Here is a 20053-nt window from a genome sequence, read left to right as displayed (position 1 = left end):
AAATCTGCAATATGTTCATTGCCTTTTTGGTAGAGGATGATGCTGACATCACATATTATTTGGGTATGGATTCTTTCAGTCCTTTGGATTTTCCATTTTGGATATGGTGCAACTCGTTTCCAACCAGGGCCCTTGTCAGCAATTAGATTCTCTGTGTTCTAATTTCTTGTCTCTTTCCTCATATGGGTTAGGTTGTCCCACTAATTTTGTGTCTCTCATTACCCATAAACCTATGGTGCAGGTTCGATTTTTCCACGTGCGCCCAATTCCAGTGACTTTGCATGCACAAGTGAAATTAGAATTGGACAGACTGACATTATTGGGGTTATACAGCCTATTATGATGACTGAGGGGTCTATCCCACCACATGATTGTTAAAAAACTTGGCCCTGTATCAGTTTCAGGTAACACTCAATCTGTCACTGACACGTATCCTTTACCTAGTAGAGATAAGTTATTGGCTAAACTTGTCAGGGGCCAGTTTTTCTCCAAAACTGATTTATCTGAAGGCCATTTACAGGTTCTGCTAGATGAGTATTCTAAAAAGCTCTTTGTGATTAACACACCTTTTGGGTTGTGCCAATATTAGTGTCCCCTGTTCAGGGCAACTAGTGCTCTGGCAATTTTCCAGAGTTTCTTTCGAACAATTGATGGTGTCTATCCTGGCTTCTGTCAACTATCTTGATGACATCATCAAGATGGGTGCTTTACATAATGTACACACCTTGTTTACAGTCTTACATACTGCAGGGCTGAAATGCAACTTGGTCAAGTAACACTTTTTTTCAGTCACTGCTCTGCTTTGCCCTGCAAACGTCAAAAAACTCCAAGCATTTTTAGGTAAAATTGTTTACTATCACAAATTTAGTCTGAGTGCAACAGTGTTGGTCCATACCCTCCATGACTCGCTTGACAGGGAGATTCCTGTTCAGTAAACACCAGCCTGCAAGTGTGCAGTCACACTTTTGAAATCCAAATTACATTCTGCTCCTTGTTTGCCTACTTTCCGTCCCGACCTCCACTTGGTTTTGGTTAATGGACATTTCACAGTATAGACTCGAGACCATTTCACACATTGATATGAGGATGTTTCCAAACACCTGATAGCTTATGTACTAAATCCGCTCAACTCTGCTCAGCACGCTGCTCCCGCATTGAACAGGAAGCACTTGCTATTGTCTACACCCTCAAAAAGTATCATGTTGTCGTAAGTGTCTAAGTTCCTTGGTTTTGTTATTAAATCTTCCTGCTTTGTTGCCCAACAACGCAGCACATCACCTCCAGCATTGGGCCATGTATCTGTCTCACTACAACTGTGCAATACAGTTTCGGCCTATAGGGCACCACACCAACGCCGATGTGATGTACTGTATTCTGATGGGGCCAAATCCTTTGGATCAAGATGAACTCCTTTGTTTTCACTTAGGTATTGAGGTGCAATAATAGTGGAAGGATTTCCATTCTTTGAATAACTATTTTGCCCTCCACCATAGCCCTTAGGTATTTGACAGTGTTGTTCTCTTAGCTACGGACGAGCTGTCATCCCAGCCACCCTATGGAGGGATGTGCTTCAACTCCTACACCAGGACACTGGGGGAGAGGGGAGGGGGTCCTTGCTTACCAAGTTATTGGCCCAAAGGCATGTATTTTTGCCCAGCATCAATAGCGACATTGTAGATCTTGCAGGGCCTACTCACAGTGGGCTACGCAACAGGTGATGCTGCAGGCAATGCTCTTTCCATGGCTTACTGGTTATTGGTTGTTGATGCTTCCTCTAAATTTCCATACATTATCCACTGTCCTTTGAAGTCAGTCGTAGTTATGACTAAGGGCCTCTTCAAAATTCTTACTATCGAAGATTTGCCTTATATGCTTGTGACAGATAACAGTTCACAGTTTGTGTCTCAGTCCTTTCACAATTTCTACACCCATCAAGGCATTCACCAGGTGGCTGCTCCTCCTTTTCACCTCCAATCTAACGCCAAGGCAGAATGTCTTGTCCACACATTCAAGGTTCAAATCAAGAAGTACGTCATGGACTCCTCTAAGAAAGATGCCCTCATTCCTTCTTGAGATCCTACAGGTTTGTACTGACACTGGATCAGAATCCGGCCAATACGCTCTATGGTTGCCAGCCATGCATTCTCTGCTTCAGCTCATGCTGCCCCACAATCCCCCTTTGGCACAGCCCAATTTACAGTTCACTCCTGGCTCTGTGGTCTGGGCTTGGGGCTTCAGCCACTGACCAAAGTGGATTCTGTCCACGGTCCATAGATGCCGAAGCCACCACCTCTGTAAGGTACGCATCAGTGATGGGCTGGTGGCGCGCCAGCACGACAAGCTACATTCTTGTGCCACAGATCTGCCTCCTCCCTCTGCCAATGACATTTGTGCGGGCCAGCAACCAGTGGTTGCCTGCTGTGGGTCACTTGACTTGTGCACATGACACAGCATCGGACATGCCATCTATCGGAGCCCTCCTCTTTATAACTGCAGTGAAGCAGGTACTCACTCTCATATTGTGTTCATACTCATTGTCAGCAACTCCTGAACAGTTTCCATGTTTGTGTCAATGTTCTCAACTGTTGTTCCTTGTATGTGGAAGAAGAATAAACTTTGGTTCATTGTGACTGTGCTGTTGTCTGTGTCTCACAGTACGATAAAGTATGCCCTTGCGTTCTTCTAACCTTTGGACTGACTTATACATCCTGTTATAAGAGTGTCTACAGACAAACAGACTTTGAACCATGGTGTAACTTGGAATTTTTTACATTAACAAACACTACCAGAGATGAAAGAAGCAATAAGTTACATATAAAAATCCTAAATCTTAGGACTAACCTGAGACCTTTGGATCTTTTGTTTGACACTTTGCCACTGAGCCAAACCAATATAAGGTAACATCTTGCACTGAATTTGTTTATCACATTTTTAATATGGCATAGACAGTGGACTATTGAAAACTAGAAACACACAGCTGTCAGCAACAATACAGTTCACTGAACGACCATGCAAAGAAAATACAATTTATCATGCTACTGAAAAATTTGAAAGCTTTCAAATGTTTTTAACACTAAAAAAAAAAGAGGAGGAGAAAAAGGACAAAAAGATCACAGGTGATGAGAAATTCTATTTACTTCAGAAGCAATATTTAACAGCTCTGTACATATTACGAGGAAAATGAAGTGTAAACCCAAATAGTTTGGAATGAAGTGTGTATTATTATTTCCATTCAATCCACTTACAAAATAATCACATCAGTACAATGTTCACATAAAAACACAGTGGTAGGGACATTTAATACATTTTGGAGCATTAATGATTAAGTTAGCACATTTCCTAATTTTAATGAAGTTGTTTGACACTTTTTAACAAAGTACACTATTCAACAATGTTCACAGCCAGAAATACTAAAAAAAACCTAATATAAATATTTATTTTTTTTCTTTCACAAACAGTTACCTGAGACCGCATACACCCAAAGGGGAATGTACACTACATGGAGAAACACCATTAACTGCAGTAATGCAGCTTGCCATAAATTCTTGATCTCCACACTATAAATATACCAACACAGAACTTCCAGCCAGTCAGTTCCTTGTAAGTCACTACTTCTACCATATTCTCTGGATTTTATGCATCACACAACGATCTATGTCTTTCTTGGTTTTATCTTCCTGCTCCTGACATTTAGAATTGGCTCTACCATAACTGCATCAGCCACATTATGATCTTGAGGTATGGTAGTCCTTCCACTACCACTTGATGGTGGTGATGCAGGAGTATTAAGAGACTGCACAAGACGACTTAATACTGGAACAACTTTCACTCTATTTATGTATGCTAAAACTACTATTATTATTAGAGGCAAGGTCATGTATGATGTATGACCAATATCCTGTTCTACAACTTTTGGCTCAGGCTGGAACGTTAATTTAATGTGTTTAAAGGAACTATTTGCACGGAAATGAACTGCATGAGTTGTGTATGTGTGTGTTGCACGAGAAAGTGTTGACTCAAGTTGAAGGAAGTAGTTTCGCCCATCGGCAGGTATCGGTGGAAACATTATCATTGCAGCATTATGCCCCTTTGCAGACCGTCCTGGTGTTGAGTCTAATTTGACTACATGGACGGGAGATTCAGGGGCATCCTCTCGACACAGCTTTGCTCTCAAAGTGCGAAGGTGCTCGACATTTGGTGCTTGCACATTCGCTGTCACATCCATTTGTGTTAATGGATAAAAAACTATTAATCTTATGTCCTTAATATCACCTTCTGTTGTCTGAAAGAGAAATAAATATACAAATTAGGCCACATCTACACAAAAATAAAATTGTCTATTATTATGTGAATAAATAGTAAAAATGTGGAGAAATAAATGCAGTAGATTGGTGCACAAGTTTGTAACATTATTGCATTATTTGTAATCTATGAAAAAACTAAAATAAATATGAAAAAGTAGCCTTGAAACTTGGTCTTTTAACACAATTCATTTTGCGTAAAAGGAAATTTACTTTGAAAGTAACACTTCTCAAATCACCATTTGCAACATTTTCCTGTGACCTGTTAGAAAGGTAAACATGCACACCAAAAGCAGTTTGTCGTTATGAAGTATTGCGTAGCCTTCATCCCAAAGCCTTTGTACATTTTGCTGTCTGCAGATGCTTGTGTGTGCACTGTGTTTTGTTGTAAATGGTACATTTTCTTTGCCACTTAAGTTTTATTTTGGTGTTATTATCTCATTTACGTTTTATTGTTGCAGTATTATTCTGCAGTAGAGGGCTGAAGTAAAATTCTTTGTTATAGTATTAGTTCTTAACTAAAACACTAAAAAAATACTGCGTGTTTCTAGTGTTTCTCCCAGATGAGAAAATTCCTGTGTTTTTCCTTGATTTCCCAGCTGTCCTGTGGTGTATGTACCCTGTTTGAGCATTTTTGAACCTTCCCCACTGCATGCAAATATCGCGCGATGGTGGAATGATCACAGTTCATCACATATGCCAATTCTCGAGTTTAGTGACATGGAACATTGTGGATTGATGTGTTTCAATGATCTTCATCAAACCCCAAAGGTATTCTTGAATTGCATGTTATGTTCTACGGCATTATTTCCATACACTGCACAAATGTTTCTGGCCACCTCCACTACTGTCACCCCTCTAATGAATTCCAACAGAAGAATAGGTCAGAAATGTTCTGATTTCTCCACTTGACACTCCATTTTCTAGTGTCCACAACTCCACTCACTATCTCCAAAAGAAAAAATATGTCAATATGTAAACTCAAATAGCATCAGTGGACTACAAATAAAGAAGGACAATAAATAAATAAACCCATAACAGCTGGAATACCAAGAGGCAAAACAAAAACACTATGCACTTATGCACCAACTTAAAACAAATTAGGCCACATCTTATTATCATATGAATAATTAGTACAAATGTGTTACCTTCACAGGGATACCATCTGGAGTCGCTCTATAAATATGCTGATTAACACCAGGTCCTTGCTTGACTCGCACTGTATATTCACACTGGAAAATGTGGTTTGGTTATGTAATTAAACTACAAAGAAGAAATAAAATTTCTATCTAGACAAAAATGCCAAAACAATCATTACAGCGGATGGAAATATAAAGAGATGTGATTTTTTTTTTGAACTTTCTGAATAACGTGACACAGAATGGGTACTAAGATATTGTCAATTCTAATAAAATATGATCTCAATTTTTTGTTTTATTGGAACACATTTTATCTTTGTGCTATGAGTTAAAGGGCTAACCTGTGGCTGTAGGCCTCTTATACGGAACTTTCCATTTGCTTCACTTGTGCTTTCTTCTTGATATTGAGAACAAGAATCTCTTCCAACCGCTTCTACAACAATCCCTTCCTCAGAATCACCACTTAGTGATGTCACTGTGCCATAAGCACTGAATGCTACTTGGTGTCCCCTGGAATTAAATTCATACTCTTTTCCTTAAAAAATGGTACAGAAGTTAGAACATTAAGCCCAGTACATTGTTCAAAGTATGACATTGCCAATTCTACAGCTATGTGAACATAGCTGTCTGTACATCCACAAATATTGATTTATCAGTCCACAGTGCATTACCATGAGAAACATAAAACTGTAAAGTAGAAGAGTTAGATAACACAGAGCAGTAGCTTAACAATATTGAAAATATACAACAAACTTTGTACCCTGCAATTACTTCTTCTCCCTCTACATACAATGAAGAACCAGGTTGTAAAATCAAAACCAAATTCACTTTTACACTCATTTCTAGTGAAACCACTAATAAAGGAAAATTTAGTTGCTGTTTCTTATACAAAATTGGAAGAATTATTGGCATTATTCACTGATAATGCCTAAAATGAAAAACCATGTCAAAAGCACCTCCACAATAATTTATTAGAAGATATTGCTACTAATCCTATGTAACAAATGTGACACGACATCTATCTCCTTTCTCTAAATAATGTATTACATCCACAGGAGTACCAAGTGCAACTTATATAATATGATGACTGAAGCTAAGCACTACGGCAAGGACATTACGAAATTGTCATCAGCCCATTTATAATAAAACACCCCAGTTTGTGCTTGAAGAAACTTTGGAACAACAGAACTGAAAAAACCTCAATTCAGGATGGCTGGACTGGAATTTGAGTTCAACATCCATCAAGTATCTTCCATACAACATTTCATTTGGTCTCAAACAAGCATATTCAAGTGAATTTCCCATTTCCATATAAAACAACTGTAACTTCACCAGTAAATTCAGGGAGTTCAAAATCACTATCTTATCTAAGAAATTGTGTAAGAACCCTAAGAAATTTTGGTTTTATATATAGTCGGTCAACAAATCAATGCCCTATCCAGTTGCCCAGTGATCATATTGGCAGCAAAACTGACAAACACAGAAATATGGACAAAACACTGAATTCTGTCACCCAAAATTGTTTCGCTCAAGAGTATATTCCCAGCATCAAAATCCTCTCTTTGCAATGATGGAAAATAAAGTAACATTATTCGAATTATGCAAAAGAACCTGTTCCTCTTCTGTTAATTAGAATTTGTACAAGTAACCAATGTACCCCAAGCAACTGTAAAAATGCACCTTTCATACTAATTTTCAAGAGGGGTTGTTGGACAGAAGCGTGCAACTACAGACATTTATAACTGACATAGAACTGTTGCCAAATAATGAGACATGTTTTAGGTGCATAGATTATGATCTATTTGAAGAACAAAATGCTCCACTGCAGGAATTACCAAATAATGTACAAGCACCAATCATTAACTTAGCTCACTCTGTACATCTTGAAGAACCATGAGGCAATACACATCAGTACCCTAGTTGATGTGTGTTCCTTGACTTTCAGAAGGCACATAATATGGTTCCATAATGTCACCTAGTTAACAAAATATGAGCTTACAGAATAGCACATCAGCTGTTTGAGTGAGTTACACAGGTTTTATATCAAACAGAAATCAGTATACCATTCTTGGCGGGGAGAACCTGTCCATGTGAAAGTATATTTAGGCATGATGATGAAATTTTACAGGACAATTACAGTTCACAATACAGACAAATGATGTCACAGGCACTTTCAGGATCTCCATGAATCTGTCAGCAAATTGATGATAATGCTGTTGTTATAGGGAAGTCACAATACCAGAATTCAACAAAATACCAACAAATTATAATTACGAACAACTTAAATTGGAATGATCGCAAAGACAATTTTGTGGGAAAGACAAACCAAAGGCTGCATTTCACTGGTAGAATGCTTAGAAGATGCAACAGGTCTAGTAAAGAGATTACCTACACTGTGCTTGTTCATCCTCTGCTAGAGTACTCCTGTGCAGTACGGGAGCCTTACCAGAGAGGCTTGATGGAGAACATCGAAAAAGTCCACACAAAGGCAGCTCTTTTTGTATTATCACGAAAGAGGGAAGAGAGTGCAATGGATAAGATACACAAGATGGGTTGTCATTGTTTAAATAAAGGAGCTTTTCATTGCAGCAGGATCTTTTCATGAAATTTTAGTCACGAACTTTATCTTCTGAATATGAAAATATTTTATTGTTTCCAACCTACATAGAGAGAAATGATAGTTGTAAAAAAAATAAGGGAAATTTGGAACTCACAATACAAAAAAAGATGACTCAAAAAACATTAAGGAGGATTAAACATCAATATCAAAAAAATATACTTTCTACGACAGAAACAAATAGTAAGAAAACAAGCTCGCAAGATTACTACAAAACATTTAGTAGACATCTCCAAAGAAATGGTTTCCCAACACTAATGCTAAAAGATAAAAACTTAAGATGGTCCATAGTGATAAAAGAAATCCAGAGGTTTTAGCAGAAACATTTAATGAACTACTAAATTGCGAGGATCCTCCTGTGCTTCTGGAAGTAAACACAGAAACTCCAATAAAAACCCCACCAGAAAATATAAACCCACCAACAATTCAGGATGTCTACAAAGCTTTGAGCGAGTTCAAGAACTACAAAGCAAGTGGAGAAAATCAAACATTTGCAGAACTCTGGAAATACGCAGCAGGACATGTGAAGGTATCTTTACATCAATGCATAGTTAAAATCTGGATCGGAGAAGAGCTACCAGAACATTGGACTATAGCTATCATACACCCATTACACAAAAAAGGAGAAAAATCAAATCCAGACAACTACAGAGGCATTTCCTTATTGGACTGCAAATATAAAATATTGTCAAGACCTCTCTACAGTCGCTGTATAGATCAGCTTGAAAAGGAGCTAGGAGAATATTAAGGAGGATTTAAACCCTGGAGAAGCTGCCCAGAACAGATCATCAGATTAAAATTAATAATGGATGCCTACAAAAGGAGACAGGAGCAACTAGTCATAACCTTTTTAGACTTCAAAAAAGCTTATGATTGCATCCACAGATCTTCTATGGTGGACTTATTAAGAAATTGTGGACTTCATCCCAAATTAATAAAAATGATAAAATTAACCCTCACAAACACCACGTCCAAAGTAAAATTCAGAGGAGAACTATTGAGCCGTTTACGATTAAAACAGGGTAAAGACAAGGAGATGGTCTATCACCATTGCTCTTCAACAGTGCTCTTGAGTGCTTGATGACAGAATGGTACAAAGAGAATGCTAAAAACATAACAATTGGAACCAAGAAAGATGATATAAACCTAAATTGTTTGAGATTTGCAGATGACTTGGCATTACTAGCTAATAATGTACAAGAAGCTAGAAATCAAATAATGAGCCTGCAGAATATAGTGCAAAAAGTAGGGATCCAGATATTTTTTGAAAAGACTGAGATGATGGTAACAGACCCACTAGTAATAGACCAAGTAACAGTAGACAACAGAAAAATTAAAATAGTGAAGCAATTTAAATATCTTGGAGAGATTATAATACATGACTTGGATGAAAAACCTGCATGGCAAGAAAGAACCAAAATGATAAAAGCTCAAAACTAACATGGTCTACATACAATAAGAAATGTCTATCAATTCAAACAAAATTAACACTACAAGATGGTGGTTCAGCCAGAGGCAACTTATGCAAGTGAGACACTTTTTAAAGTCACTCAGAGAGTCAGGGTCGACAAAATACTAAAAGTAGAGAGAAGAACAGCTAGAACATGCATAAATAAAAAATACCAGAAGGAAGGACAATTGCGGATAGTGCCGAATGAAGTAGTGTACAGGGAACTGGAGCCCATCACAGATACTATACGTACAAAGAGGATTTATTTCTTTGGCCACATAATGAGGACACCAGGAACCAGATTAGCAAGAAAAATTATGCAGAAACTGTGTAATCTGAAGCAACAAGTAGGATGGATCAAGGAAATTACAGAGGGTATGGGAGAACTAGATATAACCTTGGATGATGTGCAAAACGAGACAAAAAAATCTCAAGAAACTGAAAGACAAGAAAATAAGATTTAAACCAAAAGTAGACAAATGACACACAATGAAAAGGGTATTTGCAGATGAGGAAAGACAGGAAAGATCAGAACGAATGAAAAGATACTGGGCAGTTACGAAAGAACGAAACATGCGCTTACTGAAGAAGAGGACCAGGGAATGACTGACTAAAGTGGTCCAATGAGGCCGTAAAAGAAAGTAGTACTAGTAAAAGTAGTAGTAGTAGTAGTAGTAGTAGTAGTAATAAGAGAAATCAGAGCATATACAGAGAGACCTAAGTATTCATTTTCTCCAAGTGCTGTTTGAGAGAGGAACAGTAGAGAAATAGTCTGAAGGTGGTTTGAAGAACTCTCTGTGAACTGTAGAGTAGCTACAGAAAACTTGTTAGATACAGAGTACTGATAGTTGCTGCAAAGACTGTCACCTAACTCACAGTGCAAACAAATTTAATGAATAGTACACAAGCTGACAGATTGATTACAAAATTCGTTATCTAACATTACAATCAGTGAAATAATAAAGTATTTATTGATTTAAGGTGTAATGATCAGATACAAATAGCTTCATTAGTTCACGAGCATCGCACTGGATAATGTTGCGGGAAGCTGCATAATATTTCAATGGGGCAGCTGCTAGTCATTTTCAGGTCCTTACTGATGTGTTGCTGCAATGGCTCGCCAATAAATATGCTGACTTCTAGAAAAGTGCAGGCACCAGGGGGTGGGGCTATAACATCACTGTACACAAATCATAGAGCACAATGACATTCAGTGCCCCTGCCGGAGAAATGGGCCATGATCTTTGCATGTGGGACGTGGGAAAGGCATGGCTACAAACCATGGCCCAGTGTGCACGTGTGCAGGATGCTCGAACTTAGGTAAGTATGTGGGCTCTGATTCCCCATCTGTGGTGACTCAGATTAATTTGTCTGTGGCCCAAGATCCCTTAGTACTGCCAATGCTGGTTCCCACACCTTGCCGAGTTGAAATCCTGTGTCTGTTAATCAGGTTGTTACTTATATGTATCTGAACTACTCCTTTAATGATAGAGCATCAGCACATGCAAGCAGATGAAAGGATCTTTGCCTCTTAGTAGTTCAGGCTACGTCCCGTGTCAAGACAGTGTTCAGCCACAGCAGACTTTTTGGGCTGACCCAATCTGGTGTGATGTCTATATTCAGCCATCTACCCTTAACAGTGTGACATGTCTGGCCAATGTATGATTTCCCACACATGCGTGGGATTTTATATATCCCTGGTTTCCTTAGACGTTTCCTTAGACTGTCTTTAACAAAACCCATCATCATTTGCACTCACACAAGAGGGTGGAAGACACATTTTATTTTATGTTTCTTGAACAGCATGCTGATCTTAAAGGACACATAATGTAGAAAAACTGTCCTTGTGGAGGACATAAAATTTAGTCTCTTTTCCCACATCAATATCACAGCATCACCTAGTTGTTTAAAAGTGAAATTCAACACAGTGTGTCTGCATAATTTATGTTCTTTTCATGCTCTATGATTCATTTACAATAATTCCAATCCCAAAGAAAGCAGGTGCTGACAGATGTGAAAATCACCGAACTATCAGTATAATAAGTCACAGCTGCAAAATACTAACACGAATTCTTTATAGACGAATGGAAAATCTGGTGGAAGCCGACTTTGGGGCAGATCAGTTTGGATACTGTAGAAATGTTGGAACATGTGAGACAATACTGACCCTACGACTTATCTTAGAAGATAGATTAAGGAAAGGCAAAGCTAAGTTTCTAGTATTTGTAGACTTACAGAAGGGTTTTGACAATGTTGACTGGAATACTCTCTTTGAAATTCTGAAAGTGGCAGGGGTCAAATAGAGGGAACGAAAGGCTATTTACATTTTGTACAGAAACCAGATGGCAGTTATAAGAGTTGAGGGGGCATCAAATGAAAGCAGTGGTTGGGAAGGGAGTGAGACAGGGTTGTAGCCTATCCCCGTTGTTATTCAATCTGTATATTGAGCAAGCAGTAAAGGAAACAAAAGGAAAATTTGGAGTAGGAATTAAAATCCATGGAGAAGAAATAAAAACTTTGACATTTGCCGATGATACTGTAATTCTGCCAGAGACAGCAAAGGACCTGGAGAGCAGTCGAATGGAATGGACAGTGTCTTGACAGGAGGATATAAGATGCACATCAACAAAAGCAAAATGAGGAAATGGAATGTAGTCAAATTAAATCAGGTGATGTTAAGGGAATTAGATTAGGAAGTGAGACACTTAAAGTATTAAATGATTAATGGAAAATCTCATGTAAGATGTGAAACAAATACTAACAAAGAGATAGAGGGGCTGGCCAGTACTTACCTCAGCTCAGTACAGCCGATAGATACACATAAAACAGAACTGAAAATTTACATTCCTAGCTTTCGGAACTTTGTTCCTTCATCAGGGAGGAGAGAGGGGAAAAAAGGGAAGAAGGGAAAGTGGATTCAGTTACTCACAACCCAGGTTATGAAGCAACAGGGAAAGGTAAACAGGGAGGGTAGCAAGGATGGAGGCATGGTTGTCAGAGGGAAGCCAAAGATATTCTACTGTAAGTACTGTGCCAGCTTCAAACCAAAGAGGATGCATACAGAAGTAAAGAGGTATATAGTATAAAGATAAACACAACTATGTAGGATGAAAAGATGCGTGAATGGCTAAAGAGGAAAGGGAAAGAGGAGAAGACTGAAGAGTGAATGGGAGTGAGGTTGTTGCTAACAAAGAGATAGTATTTGTTTCACATCTTATATGGAATGTAAATTTTCAGTTCTGTTTTATGTGTATCTATCGGCTGTACTGAGCTGAGGTAAGTACTGGCCAGCCCCTCTATCTCTTTGTTAGTATTTGTTTCACATCTTATATGAACAACCTCACTCCCATTCACTCTTCAGTCTTCTCCTCTTTCCCTTTCCTCTTTAGCCATTCACGCATCTTTTCATCCTACATAGTTGTGTTTATCTTTATACTATATACCTCTTTACTTCTGTATGCATCCTCTTTGGTTTGAAGCTGGCACAGTACTTACAGTAGAATATCTTTGGCTTCCCTCTGACAACCATGCCTCCATCCTTGCTACCCTCCCTGTTTACCTTTCCCTGTTGCTTCATAACCTGGGTTGTGAGTAACTGAATCCACTTTCCCTTCTTCCCTTTTTTCCCCTCTCTCCTCCCTGATGAAGGAACAAAGTTCCGAAAGCTAGGAATGTAAATTTTCAGTTCTGTTTTATGTGTATCTATCGGCTGTACTGAGCTGAGGTAAGTACTGGCCAGCCCCTCTATCTCTTTGTTAGTATTTGTTTCACTTAAAGTATTAAATGAGTTTTGCTATTTGGGGAGCAAAATAACAGATGATGGTCGAAGTAGAGAGGATATAAAATATAGACCGGCAATGGCAAGGAAAGTGTTTCTGAAGAAGAGAAATTTGTTATAGACCGGCAATGGCAAGGAAAGTGTTTCTGAAGAAGAGAAATTTGTTATCATCGAGTATAGATTTAAGTGTCAGGAAGTCTTTTCTGAAAGTATTTGTATGGAGTGTAGCCATGTATGGAAGTGAAACATGGATGATAAATAGTTTAGAAAAGAAGAGAACAGAAGCTTTCGAAATGTGGTGCTACAGAAGAATGCTGAAGATTAGATGGGTAGATCACATAACTAATGAGGAATTGGGGAGAAGAGAAATTTGTGGTACAACTTGACTAGAAGAAGGGATCGGTTGGTAGGACATGTTCTGAGGCATCAAGGGATCACCAATTTAGTGTTGGAGGACAGTGTGGAGGGTAAAAATAGTAGAGGAAGACCAAGAGATGAATATACTAAGCAGATTCAGAAGGATGTAGGGCGCAGTAGGTACTGGGAGACGAAGAAGCTTGCACAGGATAGAGCAGCAAGGAGAGCTGCATCAAACCAGTCTCTGGATTGAAGACCACAACAATAACAATGTTATAGCCCCACCACTTGGCGTCTGCACTTTTCTAGTGAGACAGTGTATATATTGATGAGCCACTGTAGCAACACTTCAGTAAGCACCTGAAGATAATGAGCAGCAGTCTCATTAAAATATTGTGCAGCTTCCACAGCCATTGTCTGACATGACACCTGTGAACCAATGAAGCAGTTATTATGTCAGGAAAGTCTCAAACGGCACATCAGACACAAATAGTTGTAGGAAAGGTCAGACTAAGATTCTTTCAAAGAATCCTCTGGCAATGTAATCCTACACCTACATCTATACACTGCAAACTATTGTGAAGTGCTTGACAGAGGGCACTGTCCACTGTACCAGGTATTATTCCACTCACTTATGGAGAGTGGGAAGAATGATTACTTAAATGCCATTGTGCATGATTTGGTGAGTCTAATCTTGTCTTGGTTAACCGTATGTGAGTGGTATGAAGGGAGTTTTATATTCCTGGACTGTTCACTTTTGAAACATTGTACGTAGGCTTTTGTAGGAATACTTGCTTGTATCTTCTAGCATGTGTCAGTTAGGTCTTTCAGCATCTCTGTGGCACACTCCCATGTAGACTTATCGAATTTGTCTGGTATTCCACCAATGAACTGATGTCTGTCACCTGCCTTATTTACAACTAAGCATATGCAGTTTTTCCACTTTACACCCCCATATACTGTTACAATACAAGCATCTGTATGAGTTGACCTATTCCAACTGTGAGGAAGGTATACTGCAGACATAGATAGTTTATTTTTTCATTTTGTAAAACACATAATTTTACATTTCTGAACATTTAAAACAAGGTGCCAGCCTTTGCAACATTTGCCAATATTTGTGTGGATTTTTTCAGGCTTTGCTTCATTATACAGGGTAAGTCACTAACTATTGCCACCAAGAATAACTCCAAAAGTATGATAGGAGCTGAAAAGTTTGTGGGACAAAAGTTGTATGGGACAACAGGGGCCATAATATGAAGTTACTTTTTTTTTTTTTTTTTTTTTTTTTTTTTTTTTTTTTTTTTAAAAAAATGGGATGCTAAGGTATGGTACTTATTCTCTGATAGTGGCTATCGAGACGAATCCAATGATGTGTAACAGTAAGGTCTTTGAAGGATAACGAATGTCACAAAGGTGGCATGAACATCCATTTACAGAAGGTGTTTGAAGTGATTACCATTGGTATCAATGCAGTGCTGCAATCTTCTTATCATGGATTGAGTAGTATTCCTTATCACATCGGCACTTATCAAAGCACATGCTCTGACAATTTTGTCTCACATATCTTCAGGTGTAGTTGGAACAACTTTATAAACAATGTCTTTTACAAATCCCCACAAGAAAAAACACAGAAGTGTCAAGTCTGGCGAACAAGCCAGCCACGACACAATCCTCCGCATCCAATCCAGTGATTTGGGAATTGTCTCTGCAACTCATTTCTAGCCATCAGCAAAAAATGTGCTGGACACCCATCATGTTGATACCACATTCTGTTCCTTGTCCCTAAAGGTATTTCTTCCAATAACAGACCTAATGTTTCTTGCAGGAATGTGGTGCACTTCCTACCAATAACATTTCCTTCGATGAACTAGGGGCCTCTAATTCTGTCCACCAGAATCCCATACCATACATTCACCGACCACGGTTTTTGGTGTGCAACTTTTCACGGCCAACATGCATTTTCAGTTGCCCAATAATGCATGTTATGTAAATTAACATTTCCATGGCTTGTGAATGTAGCCTCATCAGTAAAAAATATCAAATTAATAAATGTGTCATCCCTCTGAATCTGAAGTTGAGCCCATCGGCAGAATTCAATGTGGCACATACAATCTGTTCCAGTTAATTCTTGTTGGAGACTGATATGGTACGGATGATATTTATGGTGATGCACAACACAAACACTACTACTCTGGCTCATGCCAGATTCCCTTGCGACTTCTTGCGAAAAACACATGGATCTCAAACCATCCTGTACCAATTTCCGCTTCCTCGTTAAGTAACCTTCCTTTGCCAGATATGTTTCCAATGCATTTAAGATCCAGTTGTTTTCAATTTATCATACACATATTTAAATGTACGACATGCAGGGTGAGTATGTGGGGGATATCTTTCAGCGTGCAAGTCTGTAGCTCTCACAGAATTTCGTTGGTATTCTCCGTAAATGACAACCATATCGACTTGTTCTTCAAAGGAATACATCATTCACATTTGCTTGATTCAACGATACTAATCTTACCATTCCTAATAGTGTTGTACTGTGAAATTGTCGAATGGTATTTACAAGTCACTGGCATGTTAGATGGATACACCGTATTTGCGAATATTTACTATTTGTACGTTATATGAGAGAAATTGTCAGAGCACGTGATTTGATGAGTCTGGAGTGATAAGGAATACCACTCAATCCATGATAAGTAGATTTCAGCACTATATTGATACCAATGGTCCTCACTTTGAACATCTTCTGTAAATGGACATTCATGCCACCTTTGTTACCTTCGTTGACCTTCAAAGACCTTACTTTTATGCATCATTGGATTCGTCTTGATAGCTACAATCAGAAAATAAGTACCAAACTGTAGCATCCCACTTAACAAACAAAGCGTCCCATCTAGCAACAAAAAACCAATATCATATTATGGTCCCCGTTGTCCCATGCAACATTTGGCCCACAAACTTTTCAGCTACTATCATACTTTCAGAGTTTTTCTAGGTGGCAATAGTTAGTGACTCATCCTGTAGATAACTCTATGATTAGTGAAAAGTCTGAAGCTACTATTAATATTGTCTAGATAAAAAATCTACTCACCAAGCAGTGGCAGGAGAACATACATATAAAAAAGGTTTTGTTCATGCAAGATTTCAGAGCCAATGGCTCCTCCTTTCGGCAGAAGGTCTTTCATTCTCATCCCCTCCAGCAAGTCTCCACTGACCTTGGGTTCTGGATGACTTTACCGAACTACACTCCTTTTTCTTTACCTTCACCGCTTCCTTCCCTTTCAACCCTGCTGCCAGAATAAGGAGCTACAGGCTCTGAAAGCTTGCATAAGTAAAATCTTTTTTTATACATATGTTCTCCTCCGCCACTTGGCGAATAAATTTTTTCTCTATCCAATTACATTTTATTGTCAAAAATTGATTTTAATATTGCCTGCGACTGGATAGACAAAACATCTACTAACCAAGCACCATAGATCACGCATATAAAAGGTATTACATATGCAAGCTTTCGGAACCAGTAGCACTTTCTTTTGAAAGAAGGATTGAACAGGAAGGAAGAGGAATGAAAGAAAAGAGCTGGTGAGGTTTAGGAAAAGGGGTAGAGCTTGGAAAAGTCACCCACAACCTTGGATCAGAGAAGACTTACAGATGGGATGAAAAGGAAAGACTGATTCTTGGAGACTGCACCAGACGAGATTTGAGCTTAAAGGTGGAAGATAGGCTAATACGCACAACAGAGATTCCTGCAATAGCATTATGCACAAGTTAATAAGAGCTACAATCTAAGTGCATTATATGTGATAGAGGTGTGAGGGGGACAGAAAAAAATAGACAGGTCAGAAAATGAAAGATGTAGAAAACTAAAATGGAGTGAAGATGGGAAAAGTTACTGTGAAGAAATGCTGACACCGAAGAAATTAACATAAATTAAGACCAGGGGGGTGGTAAGAACCAAGGACACGTTGTTGTGTCAGTTCCTACATGCAGAGTTCTGAGGAACTGGTGTCTGGTGGAAGATTCCAGATGGCACATGTGGTGAAACAGGCATCATCGTCACAACTGTCATGTAGTGCACACTCCGCAACAGCATATTGTGTGTTATCAGTATGCAACCTCTACCTATGCTCATTCATCCTAACTGATAACTTGATGGTAGTCATGCTGCTGTAAAATGCTGAACAGTGTTTACATAACAGCTGGTACATGCTGTGACGTTTCACAGATCACTCTCCGTTTGATAGTACATGTTTTGCCAGTTACAGGTCTGGTACAAGTGGTGGTAGGAGGGTGCTTAGGCCAAGTCTTGCAGCGGGGATGGTCACAGTGGTAGGAGCCAAATGGTAGGCAGATAAGTGCAGAAGGAGCATAGGATCTAACAAGGATATTGTGGATATTGGGAGGGTGTGGTGGGTAAAATCTCAGACATAAAGGATCTCATTTCAGGGCATGATTTTTAGGAAGTCATGGCCTTGTCGAAGTAGCTGATTAACACATTCACGATACTGAGTGACAAATGGTGTACTCCTAAGTTGTTTCTCGGAGGGATCAGCAGCACCAGGATTGGATGTGATGGCCCAGGATATCTGCTTTTCAATTAGGCTGGTGGGGTAATTATATCCAGTGAAGGCTGAGGTGAAAATGGTGGTGTATTGCTGTAAAGAATCTGCACCTGAACAAAAACATTTGCCTCAAATGCCAAGGCTGTATGGGAGGGAATATTTGACGTGGAAAGGATGGCAAGGGTCAAAATGTAAGTATTGTTGTTTGTTAATATGAACAGATGTGGTTAGACAGCCTGCAGTGAGAATCAGCTCAACATCAAGGAAAGTTGCATGGGATTCAGAACAGAACCATGTGAAATTTTATTGGGAGAATGTATTTCAAGATTCCAGGAATTTTAACAGGTCAGCCTCACCATGAGTCCATATGATGAAGATGCCATCAGTGTATCTAAACCAAACCAGGGCCTGAAGGCTTGTGAATCTTGGGAAGGCCCCCTCCAACTAACACATGAAAAGGTTGGCATAGGAAGGAGCCACCTTGGTTCCCACAGCTGCACCTCTGTTCTGTTTGTATGTCTGCTCCTCGAAGTTGAAGTAGTAGTTATTAAGTATAAAGGTGATTAAGGTGGGCAGGAGAGATGTCATAAGTGTGGAATCAGCTGGGCACTGACCGAGAAAATGTTCAGCAGCAGACAGGCAATGAACGTGGGGGATGTCGGTATGGAGGGAGGTGGCATCAATGGTGACAAGCAAGGTGTGTGGTGGGAATGGGATGGGCACATATTTCAGATGATCTAGGAAATGGTTGGTGTCTTTAATAGGAAGGAAGTCTTTGTACTATGGGTTGCAGATGTTGATCAATTAAGGCACATACATGTTCAATGGGTGCTTTGAAGCTAGCAACTATGGGGCAGCCAGGATGATGAGTTTGTGGATCTTAGGAAGAAGATAAAAGGTGGGGATGCATGGTTTAGATGGGATAAGAAGTTCTATGGATTGAGGTGTTAGTCTTTGTGAGGGGCCTGGGGTTTTAAGGAGGGACTGCAGGTCAGTTTAAATCACAGGGACAGGGTCTCGATGGCAGATGCTGTATGTAGAGGTGTCAGACAGCTGGTGTTGAGCTTCACTTATTTACTCCTGTTGGTCAAGTACCACAGTGAGAGACCACTTGTCAATTGGGAGGATAGTAATGGAGTCATCAGCTTTTAGGGAACAAATAGTCTGGAGTTGTGCAGAGGTGTGTGTGTGTGTGTGTGTGTGTGTGTGTGTGTGTGTGTGTGTGTGTTTTTGTGTGTTTGTGTGTTTGGAACTTATGTTTGCTCAATGCTGAGGTTATCACAGCCATTACACATATTAAGAGAAATGGTTGTAGGCAAAATGACTAAGATTGTTGTCACAGAATGAGGAGGAAACATATAAAATGACACTCATTCACTTACTCCCACCTCACTCACAATTACACACACAATCACTCTATTTCACAGATCTTAATACAACATAGGAGGGTTAAAGGTGCTATACATGAGAGTAAAACAGAAGTAAAACAACACAAGAGCTAAAAGAAAGACACTGGGAAATGTGACTGGCTGACTACTTACAATAAAACTTCGGTGAGCCAGTCGCCCTGTTGACGCATTAAGACCATTTCCCTAAAATTTGTGGACAAAAGTTGGACAGAGCACAAAACCTTAAAACTTGAACCACATTCGTGTCAATGTTAGTCAAAATAGAGAGCAAGTCTGCCAGCAAATCTGTTAGTGCCCTCTGGTCCAAAAATTAAACACAGTCTAGTAAATGCGGCACACAGTGATTTGTAGGCCACAAGCACCACACATTGGAGGGTACTCACACTGGAATTAAGAAGCCATGTATCATAGGGCTGTGGCCTATGAGAAGACAAATA

At 39.2% G+C, this 20053-nt stretch overlaps 1 protein-coding gene across 1 annotated transcript in view; it reads right to left on the bottom strand.

Annotated features, from left to right (window-relative positions):
* Nucleotides 1-3117: 3117 nt before the first annotated feature.
* The window catches only part of LOC126473173 (nodal modulator 3), a 159476-nt gene continuing 142540 nt past the window's right edge, over nucleotides 3118-20053 (bottom strand). Inside the window, exons 14-16 of the mRNA XM_050100059.1 lie at nucleotides 5782-5950; nucleotides 5450-5533; nucleotides 3118-4282 (exon numbers count right to left, since the gene is read on the bottom strand). Coding sequence (XP_049956016.1) covers nucleotides 3653-4282; nucleotides 5450-5533; nucleotides 5782-5950 — 883 coding nt within the window. The 3' untranslated portion in view covers nucleotides 3118-3652. The remainder of the gene's footprint in view (nucleotides 4283-5449; nucleotides 5534-5781; nucleotides 5951-20053) is intronic.

The sequence above is a fragment of the Schistocerca serialis genome, chromosome 1 (genome assembly GCF_023864345.2).
Source record: "Schistocerca serialis cubense isolate TAMUIC-IGC-003099 chromosome 1, iqSchSeri2.2, whole genome shotgun sequence".
NCBI classification, from domain to species: Eukaryota; Metazoa; Arthropoda; class Insecta; order Orthoptera; family Acrididae; genus Schistocerca; species Schistocerca serialis.
This window is presented reverse-complemented; position numbering and strand designations above follow the sequence as displayed.